At 49.4% G+C, this 23,078-nt stretch overlaps 1 protein-coding gene across 3 annotated transcripts; it reads right to left on the bottom strand.

Moving 5' to 3' along the window:
* Positions 1 to 1,365: 1,365 nt before the first annotated feature.
* On the bottom strand, positions 1,366 to 21,968 carry SALL2 (spalt like transcription factor 2). Of its 3 annotated transcripts, XM_028702508.2 has the most exons (5): positions 13,805 to 14,147; positions 13,347 to 13,382; positions 7,374 to 9,724; positions 4,351 to 4,810; positions 1,366 to 1,694 (listed from the first exon to the last, which is right to left on the bottom strand). In XM_028702508.2, exons 1-4 carry the CDS (start codon positions 13,914 to 13,916, stop codon positions 4,379 to 4,381), a joined length of 2,931 nt encoding a protein of 976 aa, XP_028558341.2. In that variant the 5' UTR covers positions 13,917 to 14,147; the 3' UTR covers positions 1,366 to 1,694; positions 4,351 to 4,378. The 3 variants fall into 3 exon arrangements, with proteins under 3 accessions (XP_028558341.2, XP_028558338.2, XP_028558339.2); XM_028702505.2 differs by lacking the exons at positions 13,347 to 13,382; positions 13,805 to 14,147 and adding an exon at positions 21,791 to 21,968; XM_028702506.2 differs by lacking the exon at positions 13,347 to 13,382 and having other exon boundaries at positions 13,805 to 14,012.
* Positions 21,969 to 23,078: the final 1,110 nt, after the last annotated feature.

Below are 23,078 nucleotides of genomic sequence, written 5' to 3'. Positions count from 1 at the left end.
GAGCCGTATATTGTATTGGATGGGCACAGAGTTCGATTGGGTATGTGAAGGGCGAGATTATTTATGAATCAGGTGATTGACAGTTGTATCAGAGACCACACAAACCCTTATATCCCAGCTTGGTCACTGAGATCGTCTGGAGAAGCATCGCTGGTCGTTCCCCAAGTTGACAAAAGCTCACCTGGCAACAAGAAACCGAGGCTTTTAGTGTTATCGGCCCAGTATTGTGGAATAGCGCAACAGTGACTCTGCAAGTGCCTTTCATTTAAAACTTGTAACTTGATTCTATTCCATCAGGTTCAGGCTTCATCATTATTATTCTTTTAAAGTTAACTCTTTTTAATACAAATACTTATGAAAACAGCGCTAGAAGCAGCTTTCCATCCTGGCTAAGAGGAAATGTCTTTTTCTAAAGCAAAGAGTGCACCAGTCTTTAACTCAAGAGTAGACCCCTTGAATTGAATATAGACCTTTTAACCATGCCCATTAAGTTCAATGGGCCCATCCCAAGTAAGACTAATTATTTCCCTTCAGAATTATTGTCTTTATTCATATGCAAATGCTAACTATTAAAATGCATACAATTGAGTTAAGATGTTTTCGTCAGGAGGCAGCCCTTATTCAGAGAAAGGCATAAAATATTCCAGATACATGGGGTAGGGGTGGATGGGGGAGAATGCATTTGGGGGGCAGGCTCTCTTTCCCTCTGACTCTCCTGCACTCACCCCTGCCTCCTGCTGGACAGACTGCTATGTACAGGTAACTCGCATCTTACAGGGAAGTTACGAGGGTCCATGTGTATACAGTGGTACCTTGGTTTGCATACGTCTTGGTTTGCATACGTTTTGGATTTCAAACACGTCAAACCCGGAAGTGTGTGTCCCAGTTTGCAAACTTTTTCTGGATTACAACCAAATTTTTTTGGATTATGAACAAATTTTTTTTGGAGGCCCCATTGGTGAAAGCGTGTCTTGGGTTACAACCTGTTTTGGTTTACAAACGGACCTCCGGAACGGATTATGGTTGTAAACCAAGGTAGCACTGTACTAAAAAAATGTATAAAGCCAGGAACCCAGGGAACTGCCCCCACCCCCTGCAAGGTGGAGGGCTGTTTACCAAAGTTTGGGTTTCCTCCGCTCTCCATTCATTTATCTATTCCACCCCACCTGTGCAATCGCGCAAGTTAAATGTGTGTGAGTTGTGAGTTACCTGTCTTTGAAGTGTACGTGAAGAGAGATCCTTTGGGCTTGCATCAATTGCAGTGTGTGTGTGTTTGTGTGTGTGTGTGTTGGGGGTCAACACCAGGGGGCTAAACCAGGCGCCCCTCCAGCCCTTTGTAGAAATAAAGAGCCAAAGATTTGGTAGTTCTGTCAAACTGCTTTTATTGGGGACCTCAAGATGTCCTTCCCTTTGCTTGAATGGACCGTCCGGCATCCTTGCCCTAATCTAAATGAGACCAACTTTTCCTTCCTTTTTCTTCTCCCCAAGGGTGCAGGGTGTTTGCCGTGCTTCCCTGACCCGCGACAGGATCCTGCCTTTCGGCCGACGGACATCCAAGCTACATTTTAAAAGTAAAAGACTAAAATGTTGCTAAAATTAAGACCGGAGCCGCTTCTCTTCTTGCGGGGCTGCACTTGGGGGAAAGGGGGGGGGGTGCGTCCCCGCCAGCTGGGGTATCGCTAAAACAGTTCCGCCTGGAAAAGATAGGAAAGGAAAAGAAAAAAGTTGGTTACGGAACTGGAATATTAATAGATAACGTGTAAAACGTGCAGGGGTAAGCAAGGAAATAATAAAAGAATCAACTGAATAATTATTGAACTACAACAACACAACAAGATGGAAGAAGTTAGAAAAATATATTGAGATCACACATGGGTAAAGGGAAGTGGGGAATTTGTAAAAATTTCTAATATAATATTTCTAATTGCGTTGCATTTATATATAGCAAAGGGAAGTCTATAGCGATTAGCGATATTTTAATCTAGCCAGTGTGGTGTAGTGGTTAAGAGCGGTAGACTCATAATCTGGTGAACTGGGTTCGATTCCCCGCTCCTCCACATGCAGCTGCTGGGTGACCTTGGGCTAGTCACACTTCTTTGAAGTCTCTCAGCTCCACTCACCTCACAGAGTGTTTGTTGTGGGGGAGGAAGGGAAAGGAGAATGTTGGCCGCTTTGAGACTCCTTAGGGTAGTGGGGGCGGTTGTTCAGCAACATCTAGAGGGCAGCAGGTCTGCCCCACCACCCAAGCGGTGTACATGATCTCAAAGTAGGACCCTTGTACCTATGGGACTGCCTCTCCCGGTATGCCCCATGGAGGACCTTAAGGTCCATAAATAGGAACACCCTAGAGGTCCCGGGCCCTAAGGAAATTAGATTAGTCTCAAACAGAGCCAGGGCTTTTTCAGCTCTGGCTCCGGCCTGGTGGGATGCTCTGCCTCATGAGACCAGGGCCCTGAGGGATCTGATTTCTTTCCGCAGGGCCTGTAAGACAGAGTTGTTCCGCCTGGCCTTTGGCTTGGAGTCAATTTGATTCCCTCCCCCTCTTTCTTTTTTCCTTTCTCCTCCTGTGATGAGGCTGCATTTTAATGTTTCAATGTTTTACTGTTGTATTTTAATCTTGTTTTTAAGTTGTATTCATTCAACTTGTTTTTATTATTGCTTGTTAGCAGCCCTGAGCCCAGCCTTGGCTGGGGAGGGCGGGGTATAAATAAATTTTTTTTTTAATTATTATTATTATTATTATTATTATTATGGCTTCCAGCAGCAGATACACTGGGCAGAACACCATTGGGGTTGGATTGCTCAAGGCAGTGATGGCATACATAGCAAACCACCGAGGGCACTGCTTGTAACAGCCTCCACCCAAGCCCATACACCTGGGTCCCATGAATCCAAACCTCCCTTTGCTGTGAATCACAAAACCTATCACCGGTCAGATTCAGAATTTCATAGAATTACAAATCCCACTTCTGGCTGAGCTTTGGCCAGCAAATTCCGCGTCGCAAAGTTGCACAGCGGCTGGAGATGGACAGACAGGTTGTGCACCCACAGCAGTGACCACAGGAGAAACGGCCCAGAAAGAAGAAGAGTTTGGATTTGATATCCCACTTTATCACTACCCGAAGGAGTCTCAAAGTGGCCAACATTCTCCTTTCCCTTCCTCCCCCACAACAAACTGTGAGGTGAGTGGGGCTGAGAGACTTCAGAGAAGTGTGACTAGCCCAAGGTCAGCCAGCAGCTGCATGTGGAGGAGCGGAGAAGCGAACCTGGGCCAAAACAAACAAGATGAACTTTAACAGGGAGAAATGTAAAGTATTGCACTTGGGCAAAAAAAATGAGAGGCACATATACAAGATGGGTGACACCTGGCTTGAGAGCAGTACATGTGAAAAGGATCTAGGAGTCTTGGTTGACCACAAACTTGACATGAGCCAACAGTGTGACGCGGCAGCTAAAAAAGCCAATGCAATTCTGGGCTGCATCAATAGGAGTATAGCATCTAGATCAAGGGAAGTAATAGTGCCACTGTATTCTGCTCTGGTCAGACCTCACCTGGAGTACTGTGTCCAGTTCTGGGCACCACAGTTCAAGAAGGACACTGACAAACTGGAACGTGTCCAGAGGAGGGCAACCAAAATGGTCAAAGGCCTGGAAACGATGCCTTATGAGGAACGGCTAAGGGAGCTGGGCATGTTTAGCCTGGAGAAGAGGAGGTTAAGGGGTGATATGATAGCCATGTTCAAATATATAAAAGGATGTCACATAGAGGAGGGAGAAAGGTTGTTTTCTGCTGCTCCAGAGAAGCGGACACGGAGCAATGGTTCCAAACTACAAGAAAGAAGATTCCACCTAAACATTAGGAAGAACTTCCTGACAGTAAGAGCTGTTCGACAGTGGAATTTGCTGCCAAGGAGTGTGGTGGAGTCTCCTTCTTTGGAGGTCTTTAAGCAGAGGCTTGACAACCATATGTCAAGAGTGCTCTGATGGTGTTTCCTGCTTGGCAGGGGGTTGGACTCGATGGCCCTTGTGGTCTATTCCAACTCTATGATTCTATGATTCTGGTTCTCCAGATTACGAATCTACCGCCCTTAACCACTATACCACACTCTGCCGTGGTGTATCTGCAGCGGCACAACGGGGATGCCTCCATCTGCCCTAGCTGCAACAAAACATGTCTCTCCCACATTGGCCCCTGCAGCCACAACAGGCGCTGAGACTCTCCAACAGCTTGACTTCACTTCTCCCTTGTCCCTCGACACAGATGCCAACCCAACCCAGCAGGGCCCAGCTTCCAACTCCACCACCAGGCAAAAGTTTCAGTCATAATGGGTCTCCTCCACCTTGCCTTACCTGACGGAGGTGCTACGTCAGGATGACGTTACTTCTCCCCCTTCCCTGGGTTCTCAGGGATGACCTCCGGGGCTGGGGCTGGGGGCGGCGGCGGAAGCAGCAGCAGAGACCCCACCGGCGGCTTCTCCTTGGCCTCGCTGGGGGCCACCTTCCCGGGGGTGACGCTGGATCCGAAGAGGCCGTGGGTGCCCGTGTTGGATGCCGAAGAGGAAGAGGAAGAAGCGACGCCACTACCCCCACCATGAGCAGGCTTGGTCGGGAGGCCTCCAGAAAGGAAGGCCGTGTACTGGTTCCAGAAAGAGAGGGGTCCCACCCCCACGAGCTGGGCCGGGATGTCGCGCCCCAGGAAGTCCTGGAGCTTGACCTGCCCCCCCGACAGCACAGGCACGGGGCCTTCTAGGGGCAGGCGCCTCCCTCGGCGGGCCTGGTTGCTGCTCCACACGTGGCCGCTGAGATTAACCTTTCGGAGAAAGAAGAAAGAGATGGGCACTTAACACAGGTGGCACCCTGAGCGGACACTCACATCAGTAGTAATAATACTAATACTACTAATAATAATTAATAATATATTATTTATTCCCCCCACCCATCTGGCTGGGTTTCCTCAGCCATTCTGCAGCTCCCAACAGAACATTAAAAACACAATAAAACATCAAACATTAAAAACTTCCCTGAACAAGGCTGCCTTCAGATGTCTTCTAAAAGTCAGATATTTGTTTATTTCCTTGACATCTGATGGGAGGGTGTTCCATAGGGTGGGCGCCACCACTGAGAAGGCCCTCTGCCTGGTTCCCTGTAACCTCGCAGTGAGGGAACCGCCAGAGCTGGACCTCAGTGTCTGGGCAGAACGATGGCGGTGGAGACGCTCCTTCAGGTATACTGGGCCAAGGCCGTTTAGGGCTTTAAAGGTCAGCACCAACACTTTGAATTGTGCTCGGAAACTGGGAGCCAATGTAAGTCTTTAAGGACAGGTTTAAAGTGGTCTGGGTGGCCACAAGGGGAGGAATGCTGCTGGTTTGACCCAGAAGGCAGGAAGCTTCCTCATATCGAGTTCACCCAGCTCAGTATTGTCTACACTAACAGCTCCATACCCTCCAACCTTTCTCCGACAAAAATAGGGATGCCCCATTCCATAAGGATAATTTTACTGTTTATACCCCACACATCTTACTGGGTGGCTTCCAACGTATTAAAAAACATAATAAAACGAATGTTAAACATTTAAAAAAAGCTTCTGTATACAGGATTGCCTTCAGATGGCTCGGGTTTGTGTGTGTGTGTGTGTGTGTGTGTGTGTGTGTGTGTGTGTGTTGGATAACTCTATAGCCTCCAACATTTCTCCAATGAAAATAGGGACATCCTAAGGAAAAGTGGGACATTCCAGGATGAAATCAAAAACCGGAATGGCTTCTCTAAATCAGGGGTGTCCCCTGGAAAATAGGCACACTTGGAGGGCCAGCAGCTCTCCAGGAATTTCAGGCAGGGGCATTCCTAGCCCTACCTGTAGATGCCGGGGACTGAACCTGGGAACTTCTGCATACAAGGCAGGTGCTCTGCCGCTGAGCTATGGCCCTGTCCCATTTCCATCATTTGCCATGGCTTCTAAGCATGCTTCCCAATGGAAGCAACACCACTTTAAATGGTGCCCACCATAGCTGTCAACTTTTCCCTTTTCCTGCGAGGAATCCTATTTGGAATAAGGGAATTTCCCTTAAAAAAAGGGAAACATTGACAGCTATGGTGCCGACATGTGCTATGCCGAACATCAAAATATAGGTGGCTGCCTATATTCTGCTGTCTCAAAGACTTTTGATCCACAGCTGCCATCAAAATTATTCAACCCCCATTGCAAATCAGGTTTATCATCAGAATTTCCAGACTTTCAGCTGTTTGTAAAGAGCCAATCGAACAAAAGCAAATGAAATAGCTAGACGCAAAGGATGCTTCAAGCGGATCCCCCCAAATTCAGCTGAAATTGCAACTTGTACTGGCTCTTCACTGGTCCTGCTAGCTAAGGATGATGGGAGTTGTAGTCCAACAACAGCGGAAGAACCAAGTTTAGGAAGCACTGTGAGAGAGACGAAGCAGTGGCGATAGCAGCACAGGCCTCTGACCAAGAAAACTAGGGTCTAGCGACCGTGGTACAGGCCTTCAGCCAAAAATCCTTCCTCCCCTTTCCGTTATGTTAATGTTGCTTTCCTTTCTTTTGTGCTTTCACACAATTCAGGTGTGTGTGTGTGTGTTGAGGGGGTTGTTACAGGCTGCTGTTTTTGTTTCAGGATTATTATTATTTTTTAAAAAACACACACGGTTTCTTTAAATTTTCTGGTAATTTCCTTAATACATTTAGTTTACTGCATGCATGCTTTATTGCTCTATGCCACTTTCATTTCCTTTTTGGGAAAAAAGCATTTATTTAAAAAGAAGTAACAAACACCAACAAGCTACACCACATGGTGACAGGAAGCTGCAAGCCTTTGTAGGGCCTAGGGTAATCAAACTGGGCTGTTGCTGTACTGCCAAGATGCATTTTAAACCTTCGGGCTTCAATAAATGTGCGCTTACAGGGATTCTATCGCTACAGACTTGTATTTTGTTGCTTCTAAATAAATATATTATGAACTGCCGTGTGATCTTAACCCGATGGGTGGTCCAAGTGGAAGAAACGAGAATTATAACGCTATAAAGATGTTTTGCCACACTCCAGAACTGTGAGGCAACGTGGTATCGTATTCCCTACAATGGTGCCCTTCATGCCCCAGTTCTGCCTCTAGAGGGGGGCAGAGAGCGCACCAAGTGCAACCAGCTTCCTGTGTCAATACTGCGTAAGGGAGATGTACTTCCTGTAACGGTGCCTTGCACTCCCCAGTTCTGCCCCTAGAGGGGGACAGACAGCACGCCAAGTGAAGCCAACTTCCTGAGTCAATAAAGCGATGGAGAAGGAAATCACAAGGGAACAGGGGATAGGCAGAACACTTACTATAATAGGAGACACTGAGAAAGAGCAAGGGTCTCTCCCTTACCTGGTGGTGGGCAGCCAGCGCATGCTTGCGCAATGTGGCCCTGTCGGGGAAGGCCTGCTTGCAAATCCCACAAACCAGCGTCGGCCCCTCTTTGGCTTGACTGCCCTCTTGCTTCTCCGATGGGCCTTCCCCGCCGGTTTCCTGTTCCTCCTCCTGTTCTTGCGGCATTGCCCCTCCTGCCTTTTCCCCCTCCGCCTTCTCTTCCCCTTCCTGCATGGGCCGCTGAGGGCTTCCGGGTCCCGATGGCAAGGCAGCATTGGTGCCACCGTCTTCCTCTTCCGCCTGCACCGCTTCTCCCCCTTCCTTGGTGAGGCCCGGAGCTTCCTGTTCCGGGCTGGAGGGCCCCTCGGCTTTCTCCCCTCCACTTTCCAGGGAGTCTTCGTCGGTGGGTTCTTCTTCCTCCTCCTCTGACAGTTCCTCGTCTTGCGGAGGGGCCTGTTGCTGCGGTTGCTGCTGCTTCTCCCCTTCCCCCAAGGTGGCCCCTTCCGAAGTCGGGGTCTCAGGGAGGAGCGCCCCATTGGGGATCTGCCCGCCCAGGTGCATGCGGACGTGCTGCTGGAGGCTAACGGCGTTGGTGAACTTCTTCTGGCAGATGGGGCAAGAGTTCTGGGCCCGGGCTGCCGAGCTGGTTTTGTGGCCCACAAAGTGAGCGCGCAGGTTCCCCCGGGTGGAGAAGGCCCGCCCGCACACCTTGCACTTGAAAGGCCTCTCCCCTCCGTGCTGCCCGTAGTGGAGCTGCAGGGCTCGAGGGCAGCTCAGGACCCGCAAGCAGATCACGCACTGGTTGGGCCCCGAAGAAGCAGGCAGGGAAGAGGAGGAGGAGGACCCAGCCACAGCTTGGGCGGCCGTGACGGGAACAGAGCAAGAAGATGACGACGGAGACCCCTGGCGGTCAATTTTCTCCACCAGCTGCTGAAGCTTGGAAGTCTCCGAGGGGGACGCTTCCAGCACGTAGGGGAAAGGCCCCACCGCTGTGCCCGCCTTGAAGTGATTGGCTAGCAAGGCCCAGCTGGGCAGCGATCCCACCAGCTTCCCCAGCTGAAGCCGGGCACCCTCCGTCTCCCTTTCCGGCGGGGTGTTCTCGTCCCCCTTCCCTTTCGCCTCCACAGCCTTCATCAGAACCAGCTTGTTGAAGCCGGGCAAGGCCTGGGCTGCCGCCGACGGCGAGGCCCCGGACAGCAGGGTGAGGCTCTCGGTGGCGCTCAGGGCCTTGCGTTCGGCGGTGGGCGGAGGGGTGGTTTCCTCTCCGGGCTCGGCCTTCTCGGGGGGCACCGACATGCCGTAAGGTAGCCCCGAGGTGGTGAGGACGTAGTCCAGGTGTTCGGGGACGGGATGGGGGTTCATCTGGACGTGGGGGTATTTCTCCCGGTGACGGTGGAAGTGGACCTTGAGGTTGCCGCGGGTGGTGAAGCGGTTGCCGCAGATGTTGCACTTGTAAGGGCGCTCGCCCGTATGGGAGCGCAGGTGGATCTGCAGGGCGCTGTCGCTGCCAAAGACCTTGCCGCAGAAGCGGCATTTGTGGCGCCCTCCGGGCTTCTCCTCCAGCCTGCTTTCTAACCCTCCTCCTCCTCCCCCTACTCCTCCCCCGTTCTTCTGCCGCAGGAGCCCCGGAGACGTCGCCTGCTCCAAACCCCGGGCGGTGCCCAAGCACTGGGCGGCTAGGATGCCCGTAGCTGTGGGGAAGGCCGGAGCCAGGAGCTGCTCGGCCTTGGGCACTCGGGCGCCTCCGGGGAAAGGGTGGTAGAGGTGGAAGAAAGCAGGCTTGGGGACCTCAGGGGAGCTGGACGCCTGGGTCCTCCCTGGCTCTGTTTTGATGGAGAAGACCGGCAAGGGGGGCTTGGGAGGAAGAGACGCTCCCGGGGCCGGCTCGGAGGAAGGGGTCGGGGAGCCCACCTGCCCCAGGGACCCCAGCAGCAGCACCTGGCGGCAGATCTGCTCGGTCATCTGCATTTGGTGCAGCTGGCGTTGCTGCAGGACCCGGAGCTCCTCCAAGATGAGGGGGATGTTGAGGTGCCCGGCGGGGACGGAGGCGGAGGAGGCGGGCAGTGTTGGGGGAGGCGGGGGAGGGGGCCGGGGAAGGGCCGCTTCTTGGGTTGGGTCGGACAGCAGCGTCCCCGATTCGACGTCCATGCTCTGAGGGCTCTCGGGACGGACTTCCACCGAGGAAGAGGAGGACGAGGAGGAGAGGTTGGAGTGGTCCTGACCAGTGGCGGCTGTAGCTGCCGCCGCAGAGGAGCAGGTGGGCTGCTCCGAGCAGCAGGAATCCACGTGAGCGGACAACTCGGAGGGATCCTTGAAGTTGGTACGGCAGGCGGGGCAGGATAAGGGGGCTGTCTCGTCCCCAGTATCTCCTGCAGAGAAAGAGAGACAAGAGAGAAAGGGTGTGTGGTTATTTTGGATCAGAAATATTCATCACATTTATATATCCCATACTTTCCTCCAAGATGGTGTCCGTAGTTCTCCTCTTTCTGATTTAATCCCCAGGTGGGTTAGGCTGAGTGAGCGACTTGCCCCAAGTCACCCAGTGAGGAGTTGAACCCTGGTCTCCCAAGTCCTAATCCGACACTCTAACCCAGTGTTTCTCAAACTTGGGTCCCTAGTTGTTGTTGGACTCCAACTCCCATCATCCCAGCTAGCAGGGATGATGGGAGTTGTAGTCCAACAACAGCTGGAGACCCAAGCTTGAGATATACTGGTACCTTGGGTTAAGAACTTAATTCGTTCTGGAGGTCCGTTCTTAACCTGAAACTGTTCTTAACCTGAGGTACCACTTTAGCTAATGGGGCCTCCCACTGCCGCTGCTGCACGATTTCTGTTCTCATCCTGAAACAAAGTTCTTAACCCAAGGTACTATTTCTGGGTTAGCGGAGTCTGTAACTTGAAGCGTATGTAACCTGAGGTACCACTGTACTCTGCTCCAACCACTACAGCACTCTGGCAACCAAGAACACCTGATCTTTAACCAGAAAGATGCACAGGACAACTGCAGATCAGATAGAAGCTAGTGGAAACACTCAGATTTTAGTGAACGGAAACAGGATGCAGGAGGTCCCAGCTTCAATCTCTGACATCTACATGAAGGACGTGGCTATCAGTGGCTATTGGCCATGATGGCTCTGCTCTGCTCCCTTGGTCAGAGGCAGTTATGCTTCTGAATACCAGCAGCCGGAAGCCACCAGAGAGGAGAGTGTGCCTGTGCTCGGGTCTTGTTTGCTAGTTTTCCACAAACATCTGGTTGACCACTGTGAAAACAGGATACAGTGATACCTCGGGTTAAGTACTTAATTCGTTCCGGAGGTCCGTTCTTAACCTGAAACTGTTCTTAACCTGAGGTACCGCTTTAGCTAATGGGGCCTCCCACTGCCGCTGCGCCACCGGAGAACGATTTCTGTTCTCATCCTGAAGCAAAGTTCCTAACCCGAGGTACTATTTCTGGGTTAGTAGAGTCTGTAACCTGAAGCGTATGTAACCCGAGGTACCACTGTACTAGACAGCACACACCACTGGCCTGATCCAGGTTCTTCTTATGGCTGGAAGCAAGCGTTCAAATTTCACCAGGCACGTTTTGCACGTGGCTACTGGCCACTTGTGACCAAGTGAAGATGCCCGGGCGTCAGGATGGTGCCTTGACGTCTCCATCATCTGGAGCTGCGTGCCTGCGGATCTTTGGATCCGGGCTGTTTTCACACACTAGCAAGACATCCTGCAGAATTCTATCCATTATATTTTATCTGCACTATCGGAATGAATTTCTGGAACCAAAAAGTCATATTGAAAAATACACGACTTTCGAGCCATCTGGCCCCAAATGGCAACTAGGCATTCCATTTTGGCAAACTTAAACCCTGGTTTAAGGCACCATTTGGTGCATAGCTTATATAACTGAGTATCTTAACACTGGCTGGAGATGTCCCTTGCTTGAAACTTTGCCGGCCAGTGTAGACGATACTGAGTTAGGCAGACCAAAAGTACAGTGGTACCTCGGGTTAAGAACTTAATTCGTTCTGGAGGTCCGTTCTTAACCTGAAACCATTCTTAACCTGAGGTACCACTTTAGCTAATGGGGCCTCCCGCTGCCACCGTGCCACCAGCGCACGATTTCTGTTCTCATCCTGAGGTAAAGTTCTTAACCCGAGGTACTAATTCCAGGTTAGCAGAGTCTGTAACCCGAGGTGTTTGTAACCTGAGGTACCACTGTATAAGGAATGCCCATTTAATGCTCACAACTAGGTACGTCCTCCAACTTGTCTTACAACCCTTTCTCTGCTCAGGATCTGCCAATATTTTGATGTAAACATACTGTACAGTGGTACCTCGGGTTAAATACTTAATTCGTTCCGGAGGTCTGTACTTAACCTGAAACTGTTCTTAACCTGAAGCGCTAGTTTAGCTAATGGGGCCTCCTGCGGCTGTGCCGCTGGAGCCCGATTTCTGTTCTCATCTTGAAGCAAAGTTCTTAACCTGAAGCACTATTTCTGGGTTAGCGGAGTCTGTAACCTGAAGCATATGTAACCTGAAGCGTATGTAACCTGAGGTACCACTGTATACTGCATTATATTAATTATATTATATGTCTAGTTAATGCAGCATTTGTCAAGCTTGGGATTCCCAGATGGTGTTGCACTACAAGTCCCAGAATCCCCAGGCAGCTTGGCCAATGGTGAGGGTTGACTGACAGCCGCTCTTTCGGACCTCTGGTCCTTCCATCGGAGGTTCTTTAAGCTGGAGATGTTGTACAGTGAGCCCAGGAGCTTCTCCATGTAAAAGCAGCTGGCTTGCTGTAGCTCACTCCCCTAACACACTACCCCCCACCAGCAAGTACCTGGTTTTGCAAATACTTTAAAAAGAAAAAATGAAAGACCATAAGACGAGCCCCAGTGGATCATGCCAGTGGCTTGTCTAAGTCCAGCATCCTGTTCTCACAGCGGCCAACCAAATGTCTATGGAAAACTGGCAAGCAGGATTCTAGCACAAGAGCTCTCTCCCTTCCTGCAGTTTCCAGTACGCTTCTGGTATTCAGAAGCATCACCTCCTTCAACTGTGGAGGCAGAGCAAAGCCATCAAGGCTAGTAAGCCACCGAAAGCCTTAACTTGCACAATTTTTTTCTAATCCACTCTTAAAGGCATCTAAGTTGGTGGCCATCGCCGCCTCCTCTGGCAATGAGTTCCATAGTTTAAGTACGCACTACGTGAAAACGTACTTCCTTGCCCCCCGTCCTAAGAGGGAGAAAAACTTTTCTCTGTCTGTTTCCTCCATATGTCGAAAGCAAGCAATGTTTCTACTTCTCATTGCCATCCTGTTATACAAACAAACCTGCCCAGAAAACGTGGCAGGCATGCCAAAGAAATCGTTCTACCCGGGCACTGAGGTCCAGCGCCGAGGGCCTTTTGGCGGTTCCCTCCCTGCGATAAGTGAGGTTACAGGGAACCAGGCAGAGGGCCTTCTCGGTAGTGGCACCCGCCCTGTGGAACACCCTCCCACCAGATGTCAAAGAGAAAAACAACTACCAGACTTTTAGAAGACATCTGAGGGCAGCCCTGTTTAGGGAAGCTTTTAATGTTTGTATTTTAATATTTTGTTGGAAGCTGCCCAGAGTGGCTGGGGAAGCCCAGCCAGATGGGCGGGGTATAAATAAAAAATTATTATTATTATTATTATTAATGGAAGGAAACAAAAATATAGAAGAACCTCCTTCCTTGGAGGTTTTTAAGCAGAGGTTGGGTGGCCATCTGCCATGGATGCTTTAGCTGAGATTCCTGCATTGCATGGGGTTGGACTAGATGACCCTTGGATCCCTCCCAACTCCAAAATCCTATCATCCTACAAAATGGGAAGGCAGACAAACAGATCTCATGCAATTTTAAGCATGGAAAAGAAAGATTGGGATCACCATGGCAAACATTTTTTTTTAATTACCTGAAAGCCCAACCCACATCCAACTAATTTGCAAGCCCCCTTCTCCAGCAACCCACCTTTGCAAGGTTCTGCCCATTCATACATCGTTCTCTCTAGAAAACAAGGGAGGAAGGAAGGAAGGAAGGAAGGAAGGAAGGAAGGCAGGCAGAAAAGAAGGAAGCACACCTGAAAATTATCCACCATATTCCTACAGAACAGCTAACAGGGGGTTGTGACTTCTGGATGGAGACAATGGGGACGGAAAGGCACAAACAGGGCATGGCAAATCAAACAGGAGCCTGGCTGGCTGTTTGGTTGGGGGGGAGGGAAGGGCCAGGATAAATTACTAGGATGGATGGATGCGTAAATGGGTTGATGGCAATGCAGGAGCGCGTGGGGAGAGATGGGCGCCTCGAGGGGGATCTCTGGGCCCGGCTGCTTCCCCTCCAGCCCTTGCTAGGAGGCCACGGCCGCCAGGTCGCCCCCTCTCCCCTTCCCCAGCCGGCTGGACCAGCCACAGGGGCGAGGAGCCCACCTGCGGCCTCGCCCATCCTGCAGTCGCCGCCGGCGCCCGCGGCTCCGTCGCCCGACGCCGCCACCTCCTCCGGCTGCTGCTGCTGCTCTCCGTGCGCTCGGGAGCCGCTCATCTCGGCCCGCCCGGCCGCCTCCGATCCCGGAGGATGGAGGAAGAGGAGGAGGCAAGCGGCGGCCAGACGAGCGGTGGGCTGCCGAGAGCGGCTCCCACCCGGCCGCAGCAGGGACCTCTGGTGTCGGGAGGGCGGCTGCCGCCGATGGAAGGAGAAGGCGCTGCGCCCCCGTGCGCCCTGGCTCCGGAGCGCACCTGGAGACGGAGGGATGGAGAGCCGGGAAGGAGGAGGGAGGCAAGCGGGCTAAGCCAGGACGAAGGAGGAGCCCTGCTTTTAGGAGCCCCCCCCCCAAAAAAAAACCCCGGACCTTTTGCAAACCGACACATTTCAATTTTTTAAAAAATGTTGCATTTATATTAGCCCACCTTTCGTCCAAGAAGCAAGGCAGTGTACAATTAATTTTTAAATATATATATATATTGCATTTATATGGGGGGCAGGGAGGGGTACCTGCCCTCCGATCAATGATAATCACTAAAAATACATAGTCAACTGAGGTTCTGCTCTTCCAACAAAAGGCCTCCCCCCCAATTCCTGGCTACGCCCATGTTTATATCCCAATTTTCCGCACCCCAAGGTGCCACTACCTGGTTCTTCCCCGCCACATTTAATAATAGAACTGTAGAGTTGGAGGGGACCCTGAGGATCATCTAGTCCAACCCCCGGCAATGCAGGAATATGCAGCTGCCCCATATGGGAATCCCTACAACAATATACTGTATATATTTATTTAAATGTTGCATTTATATTATTCCACCTTTCCTCCAAGAAACTCAAGGCAGTGTACTTTTCATCTATGCTCTTAATTTTATTTCTTGCATTTATATCCTAACGTTTCCCCCCAAGGAGCTCAAGGTGGCATACCTGGTTCTTCCCCATCACACTTAATCCCCACAACTACCTTGTGAGGTAGGTAAGGTTGAGAGTCAGCGACTGGCCCCCAAGGTCACCCAGGGTGTTTCAGGACCAAGTACATATGGTTCAGGGTTACAGACGCTTCAGGTTACAGACTCCGCTAACCCAGAAATATTACCTCGGGTTAAGAACTTTGCTTCAGGATGAGAACAGAAATCGTGCTCCAGCAGCGCAGCGGCAGCAGGAGGCCCCATTAGCTAAAGTGGTGCTTCAGGTTAAGAACAATTTCAGGTTAAGAACGGACCTCCGGAACAAATTAAGTACTTAACCCTAGGTACCAATGTAGAGTTTTGAACTCTAGTCTCCTAGGTCGAGCTCTCTCCCCATAGCATCATACTAACTTTCCCTGAAAGGTGGGTTAGAAATCTGTAACAATCTTAATCGCAATCTATTTTTAAGGAGAGGGGCTCCCCTTAGATGGATTCCCAAATTGCAAACAAAGTTGCCCATCTATGTTAACATCTTCTGCGCCAGTGCACATCTTGATACAGTGATACCTCGGGTTAAGAACTTAATTCATTCTGGAGGTCTGTTCTTAACCTGAAACTTTAGCTAATGGGGCCTCCCGCTGCCGGCATGCAATTTCTGTTCTCATCCTGAAGCAAAGTTCTTAACCTGAGATTATTTCTGGGTTAGCGGAGTCTGTAACCTGAAGCATCTGTAACCCGAGGTACTACTGTATGTGCCTTTGAAACTGTGGGAATAAACACAAGATACTGTCAAACTGTTGGTCCATCTAACTCAAGATGATTTTAGCCAGGGTTTCTCTCCCAGTTCTGTTGCTAGGGATTGACCTGTTCTACCACAGAGCTACAGCCCTTATTATCATACTATAAGACTTCACACAGGACCAAGGTGACCTCCAAGCTTCCAGTTCTTAATTTGATACAGAACTGCAACCTGAAAGAAGTAACTGAAGCTTATTTTATTATTTTTATTATTATTATTTAAAAAATACTAAATTTGTATGCTGCCCTATACATGCAGGTCTCAGGTTGGTTCACAGGATAAAATCAGAATATAAAACCACAAATCAAAAATCAGGTGGGTGCAATTGCCATTATAAGAGAAAAACAGCACTGCTACCCTTGCTCTTGTGAGAGCCTAGGACATCAAGAAAAAGAAAAAATGCAATACTGAAAACGCAAGTAAAATCCCACTGCACAATTATTATTATTATTATTATTATTATTATTTTATTTTTATTATTATTATTACTTGAATTTATATACTGCCCTATACCCGGAGGTCTCAGGGTGGGTCAAAGAAAAGATCAACATAAAAACCACAACATATATAATCAAAATAAAAACACCCTCCCCCCAAAAACCACATTTTAAAAGGGCATAAGATGTAAATTGGATCAACCAAAGGCCTGGTTAAAAAGGAACGTTTTGGCCTGGTGCCTAAAGGTGTATAATGAAGGCGCCAGGCAAACTTCCCTGGGGAGAGCATTCCACAGATGGGGAGCCACTGCAGAGAAGGCCCGTTCTCATGTTGGCACCCTCCAGACCTCTCGAGGAGGAGGGACACAAATAAGCGCCTCAGAAGAAACAAATCCACCAAAACAGCCAACAACGATGTGCAAAGACAAACAGTTACAATGCATCCTAAAGGCCTGCAAAAACAGGTACGTTTTCATCCGTCGCCTAAATGTAAACAAGTGGATAAACAGATCTCTACAGGGAGGGAGCTTCATAGTTGAGATGCCACCATGGAGAAGGCCCTGCTTCATGCAATAACCTCATTGACTGAACTTAGTGAAGTTCCCACGAGCTGGGCCCCTCCTGCAGATCTTAGCAAATAGGAATCTGCCCTATATTACATCAGACCATTGGTCCATTTAGCTTAGTGTTGTCTTCACTGATTGGCAGCAGCTCATCAGGCAGGGAACTTTTTGGAGGTGGCAAGGAATGAACCTGAGACCTTCTGCGTGCAAAACAGATGAGTTACTGGGTTGACAGCGCCAGTATACAGTCAAACCTCGGCTCCCAAACGCCTCTGTTATCGTACATTTTGGCTCCCAAACACCAAAACCCTGTAAGTAACTACTCCAGTTTTCAAATGATTTTCGGAAGCCGAACGGCTTCCGGAGAGTATTTTTCTTTTTTCTCCATTGACTTTGCTGACCGCCCTTTGATCCTCAGTTGTCGAACGTTTCAGAAGTCGAACGGTCTTCCGGAACAGATTATGTTCGACAACCGAGGTTTGACTGTACCACCAGAAGCAAAGGACTCTTCCTTTTGAGAGATGCACCAGGTTTCTTGCAACGTGTTTTATCACATTTAGGAATAAGAAGTCATGCAGCTACACATTTGTGGGGTCTTTGCAACAGACTGCTCTCTCAAGTGAATTGAAATCTATATAATTTGCAATCAGAGCATAGGAACTCTGCAAGTTTGGTACCTGGACGAGCTTAACATAGTTACAGTGGTACCTCGGGTTAAGTACTTAATTCATTCCGGAGGTCCGTTCTTAACCTGAAACTGTTCTTAACCTGAAGCACCACTTTAGCTAATGGGGCCTCCAGCTGCCGTTGCACGATTTCTGTTCTCATCCTGAAGCAAAGTTCTTAACCCGAGGTACTATTTCTGGGTTAGCGGAGTCTGTAACCTGAAGCGTATGTAACCCGAGGTACCACTGTACATTGGGTTCAACCTATATGTGGGGTTGCGCTTTTGCAGCTTAATGTATGCTTCACAAGAGGTTGGTTGCCGGAATCTAGAAATATAGAATATGAAAGCAAGTCTTAAAAACTGACGTGTCATCGAACTCCAGCTTCCAGCAGCAGCTTTTCTCTCCCATGTGCAGACAACATCAACGACATCACAAGCAGAAATATTTTACGAAATCTAACACCTTTCCTCTAACACAGACGTAGATAAGCAATTGCTCACAAGGAGTTATCGGCTCTGCAGTGAGCACAGAACTGGACCTTTGAGGTTTCTTTCAACACTAAAATTCATCACAACTATTAAGGTAGGATTGTCATATGTCTGGAATTTCCTGGATGTAGCCGGCAATTGGCCTGTCACACCTTAGAACCAGGATCTCCAAAAGATTGCCCCATCCCCTATATTCCCAACCAATCACTGTGTTCTGTTGGAGCAGGATACTGACAGATACCACCTGGGCACCTGGGTGCATTTACTTGGAAGCACCAGGTTGGAGTGCACACCATATATTTGGGGAAGCAATAAATTGTCCAATGATGTTTGCTTGTGCAGGATGATAAACCTGGCTGAGACCCTATCTGCCCGCAGACTGTCTCGCCAGAGTGGTGCATGCTCTGGTTATCTCCTGCTTGGACTACTGCAATGCGCTCTATGTGGAGCTACCTTTGAAGGTGACCTGGAAACTTCAACTAATCCAGAATGCGGCAGCTAGACTGGTGACTGGGAGCGGCCGCCGAGACCATATAACACCGATCTTGAAATATCTGCATTGGCTCCCAGTACATTTCCGAGTGCAATTCAAAGTGTTGGTGCTGACCTTTAAAGCCCTAAACGGCCTTGGCCCAGTATACCTGAAGGAGCGTCTCCACCCCCATCATTCTGCCCGGACACTGAGGTCCAGCTCCGAGGGCCTTCTGGCGGTTCTCTCCCTGCGAGAAGTGAGGTTACAGGGATCCAGGCAGAGGGCCTTCTCGGTAGTGGCGCCCGCCCTGTGGAACGCCCTCCCACCAGACATCAAGCAAATAAACAACTACCTGACTTAGAAGACATCTGAAGGCAGCCCTGTTTAGGGAAGTTTTAAATGTTTGATGTTTTATTGTGTTTTTAATATTCTGTTGGGAGCCGCCCAGAGTGGCTGGGGAATAGTTAATATATTATTCTATTATTATTGTTGTTGTTGTCCTTCTTCTTTCAGGAATCCATGCTTAACTGTGCTCAGATTTCCCTTAAACAAACTTTTCTCAAAGGGACCATAAACTTTTCTGCACCTCACCAGCTTGAATTTACTCCTTTGGAGATGAGCGAAAGGATGCATCAAATCGGCTCCTTTCCTCCACCAGCCTCCATCCTGATTTCTCGCTCCAGTACAGATTCTTAGAGGAAGCTGGAGTCAATCCAGTCCAGTTGCCACAAGCAAAGGACTGAAAAGGGGCGGTGGGGGGGGGGGGAGAGCGAGATGAGGTGGGTGATGGGGAACCGGGGGATGGGGGAAGAGAGACCTCACTTAACACAAGAGAGACTATCTAGGACTCTGTGAGTTACTTAGCAACAGCACAAAGAGCAAAGAGAACGGGAGAGAAAAGAAGCAGTGTGTGGCAAAAATATGTGTGTGAGGAAGTGTGACAGAATGCATATGTGTGTGACCGTCTCTTCCTGGCTCTCTGGGGTGAAGGGAGTCACACACACACACACACACACACACACACACACAAGATGGTGAGGAAAGCACGCAGAAAGACTGTGCCATATTCATGTCACAGTTTTAAAGCGCTATAATGCTACGTTAAACCATCATGGCTTCCCCCACCCCACCCAAAGAATTCTGGGAGCTGCAGTTTGCGGAGGTTGCCAAGAGTTGTTAGGAAACCCCTCTATTCCCTCCTTGGGGCTATGATTCCCCCAGTAGTTCAATCCTTCTTCCCAGGGAATTCTGGGGATTGTAGCTCTGTGAGGGGAATAGCGATGTATCAATAGGGGAATTCCTGGGAAACTTTGGGGATTATAGCTCTGCGGGGGGAAATAGTGGTGTATCAGTCCCTCTTCCCAGGGAATTCTGGGAACTGTTGCTTTGTGAGGGGAATATTGGCCTTATAACAACTCTTGGCACAATTAACGAAGTGCAGCTCCCAGAATTCATTGGGGGGGGGGAGCTGTTTAAAGTGGGAAAGGACAAGGTGAAAGTGGCCTGTGGCAGCGATGGCATGGAAGGGCATGTATCCCACACATGTGTAACAGAGGGTGAGACAGGCCATGTCATGTTACCAGGATGTGGGCCTGAGAGGGAAGGTGCAGAAAAATGCATGTGAGAGCAGCGTAGCAATTGGGGGGGGGGGGGAATCAAGGCACATTTGTAGAAATGATGCTCCAGTTGGCGCAATGGATTGGCTGTGTATGAATGAGGGAGGGTACAGGTGGCCAAATCCTTGCCCGCTGTCTGTATACCATGCTCAAAATCAATGCACAGCCCCATCCTAGTTTTGTTTTACTTGGAAGAAAGCCACACTGTGTTCAGGCAGAGGCTTACTCCCAAGTAAATGTGTGCCAGGTTGCAGCCTTTGCGTGCAAGGGAAACAAGAATGTGAGTAGGCATGTAACAAAATGGTGCTAGTCATAGTGTGTAAGGCTGCAGTCCTGAAGACTAGGGAATTCACTGGGCACAGTGGAAGTTGTATCCGACTAAACGTGCCTAGGACTGGGCTGTAGATAATGAAGGAAATTGCTTGGGTTGTGGTCATGCTGATTATTCCACATCGGCCAGCTTGGGTGGTGGCTCCTCCTTCTCGTTCCATTTTCCTGATCAATGCAGCTTGACTCACTTCTTTGAGTCGCCTGAAGTTGTCATGCTCTACCAAGACCTTTCTACAAGGCGCCTGAACTATTCTTGTAGCGGACTGAGGCCTAGTTTGGCATGGGCTCAGGACTGCAATGCCTCAAGGACTGCGCCCCCCCCCCCAATATGAACTGACCAGGACCCTGGAGTCATCATCCGAGGTGCTTCCTCTGTGAGAAGTCTGGCAAAATGGGAATGGGCCTTTTCTGTGGTGGCTCCAGGGAGGCTTGCCTGGCCCCTTCGTTGCATATCTTTAGGCGCCAGGCAAAAACATTCCTCATTTCCCAGGCCTTTGGCTAATTAAACAATACGGCGTTTTAAACTGGGTTTGTGTGGTGGGGTTTATTGTTTTTGTTTCTTACTAGGCTATGTATTTTTGTGTTTTTATATTGTAAACTTCCCTGTGATTTACACCTGTGCAAATTTACACCCTGTGAAGGGTGATATAGTAATAGTAACAACAACAACAACAACAACAACAACAACAACAACAACAACAACAACAACATATATCTGTGGGGCAGTGGGAGCTAAAGGATGGAAATCTCTGGGTCGCAAATGGGGCTCAGAGGTGGGGTATAGTGGCAAGCTGAGATGTAACCCGGAAAGGCCTTCAGTCACCAACCCATTAGATGTCCTTATGTGAACCAATTTTCGCTCTCAGTTCTGCCCACCCACTTTGTAAAATGAGCATGCGTGAGGATAACTGGCCTACCTGACAGGCTTGTGGGAAGGTTTATTTCATTTATATTGCATCACTCATGTACACAACGCTTCCTTACCCCCTAAAGAATGGGAGGATCCAAGGGAACCACTGTTTAGATATTGACACACGGATGATTCCTGGGATAATTTTTGTGGAGCGGTCAGAAATGGCATGCATTTTGGGAGTCAGTTGGTCTTTGGGGCCTTGAAAACCCATTGAATGTGCTGGCGACTGTGTCTAAGCTTTTAAATATCATTGCCCATCCTTCCTGTAGAGGCCATTATGTTAGTGGATGCTTGGTTGCTGATGGTAAGTCAGAGAGAGAGAGAGAGAGAAAACGAGGATGGAAAGAAAGTTCTTATGGGACTACGTGTGAGGACGACAGACAAAATGCATGTGTATCTAAGCATGGCACCTTTATGAGATCAGAATTTATGCTCCTAGATAGATGTGTCTTGAGCTTGTCAGTAAACCATAGAGAGACCCAAACCCTGAACATACAGGCAATCGGCTAGTTACAAAGCATACTTTCGGAGTTTCCTAACAACTTCCTTCCAGTTTGGAAACAAAACTTTCTTTCTCTTTCGCCTCCTTCTCACCCCTTCCTTGCCACCCAGCTCTTGGTGTGCCCCCACCCCACAACGCGCCCGTTCCCACACTGTTGCCATCCCCCATACCCATGGCACCTGCCAGCTCTCCTTGACACCCCCCCCCACAAAAGAAAACACCCTCCCCTCCAGGAACCCACCGTTCTCAGAGGCTGTGGAACCTTCACAGTCGGAGATGAGCTGTTGGGGGTTCCGCTGTTTTCTCCGAGACATCCCTGCGAAGGGGCTGGGGGGCTGGGGAGGGGACCCCAAGTCTCTCTCTCTCTTTGGTGGGGAGCCAGTGGGCACCTGATCCCTCTCTCTCTCAGGAATGGGATCTCTCCAGCAACCCCCCCCCCAAACCCAAGCCCCCTCCTCTCCCACACTCACACATACTTAAGGGACACGCCTCCTGCTTTTGTGAACCTCATTGTAAAAGCAAAACTCTTAATCTTTCTGAACACTCTTTTTCTTTTGTACTAGCAGGGATTGAAGGGAGGGGGTGGGAAGAGAGAGAGGGAGAGGGCAAAATTAACTCCTTCTTTCCCTGCAGCTATCCCAGTCCTCTGCATTTTTTTTTTTTTTTTTTAACCACCACATAGGAGAGCATCTGCTTTTTAAGGCTGAAATGCAGCCACCTCTGTGGTGCGAGGCCAGACTCCCTGCTAGAGGTGAAATTTATTTGATGGCGCCCAAAGAATTTATGCCAGTTCAAATGCGGTTTGCAAGCACCGAGATTTACAGTTCACTAATCTTATGTGTCCAACAGGCTGGATCTGCTTCAGTGAAGCTTGTCTTCCTAAATGCTTGGTTGTGTTACCTTTCAGAAAAATTCCCACCAGTTTTCCTGGGGCAAATGTTAAGCCAACTGGCCTGTAGTTTCCGGGATCCCATTGAATCCCTTTTTAAAAATTGGTGCTACAGTGGACATTTTATAGTTCTTGGGTAAGGAGGCTGGATTGAGGGACATATATTTTTGTTAGAAGACCAGCAATTTCACTTTTGAGTTCTCTCAGGTGGATGCCATCCAGTCGCGGCAATTGGTCAGTTTTTATTTTCCCTATTAGGCCTATAAGCTCATCACTCAGCACTACCCTCTGCCTCTGCACCTCAGACTCCCATCCTGCAAAAAAGTTAGCTTAGGCCAGGGGTAGGCAACCTAAGGCCTGGGGGCCGGATGTGGCCCAATTGCTTTCTCAATCCGGCCCGCGGAAGGTCCGGGAACCAGTGTGTTTTTACATGAATAGAATGTGTGCTTTTATTTAAAATGTATCTCTAGGTTATTTGTGGGGCATAGGAATTCATTCATTTCCCCCCCTTCAAAATATAGTCTGGCCCACCACATGGTCTGAGGGACAGTGGACCGGCCACCTGCTGAAAAAGGTTGCTGACCCCTGGTTCAGGCACTAGAATCTGCCCTATATCTGACACCGTAAAGGAAGATGCAGA

The sequence above is a fragment of the Podarcis muralis genome, chromosome 13, assembly GCF_964188315.1.
Source record: "Podarcis muralis chromosome 13, rPodMur119.hap1.1, whole genome shotgun sequence".
NCBI classification, from domain to species: domain Eukaryota; kingdom Metazoa; phylum Chordata; class Lepidosauria; order Squamata; family Lacertidae; genus Podarcis; species Podarcis muralis.
Note: the sequence above shows the minus strand (reverse complement) of the source record. Positions and strands in the feature narration are given on the sequence as shown.

Coding starts and splice junctions, on each gene's coding strand:
- SALL2 (XM_028702508.2), bottom strand. CDS start 13,916: ATGAGCGGCTCCCGAGCGCACGGAGAGCAGCAGCAGCAGCCGGAGGAG. Junction 9,725..13,346: donor ATGGGCAGAACCTTGCAAAG/GTGGGTTGCTGG, acceptor CTTTCTCTGCAG/GAGATACTGGGGACGAGACA. Junction 4,811..7,373: donor CGCTGGCTGCCCACCACCAG/GTAAGGGAGAGA, acceptor TTTCTCCGAAAG/GTTAATCTCAGCGGCCACGT.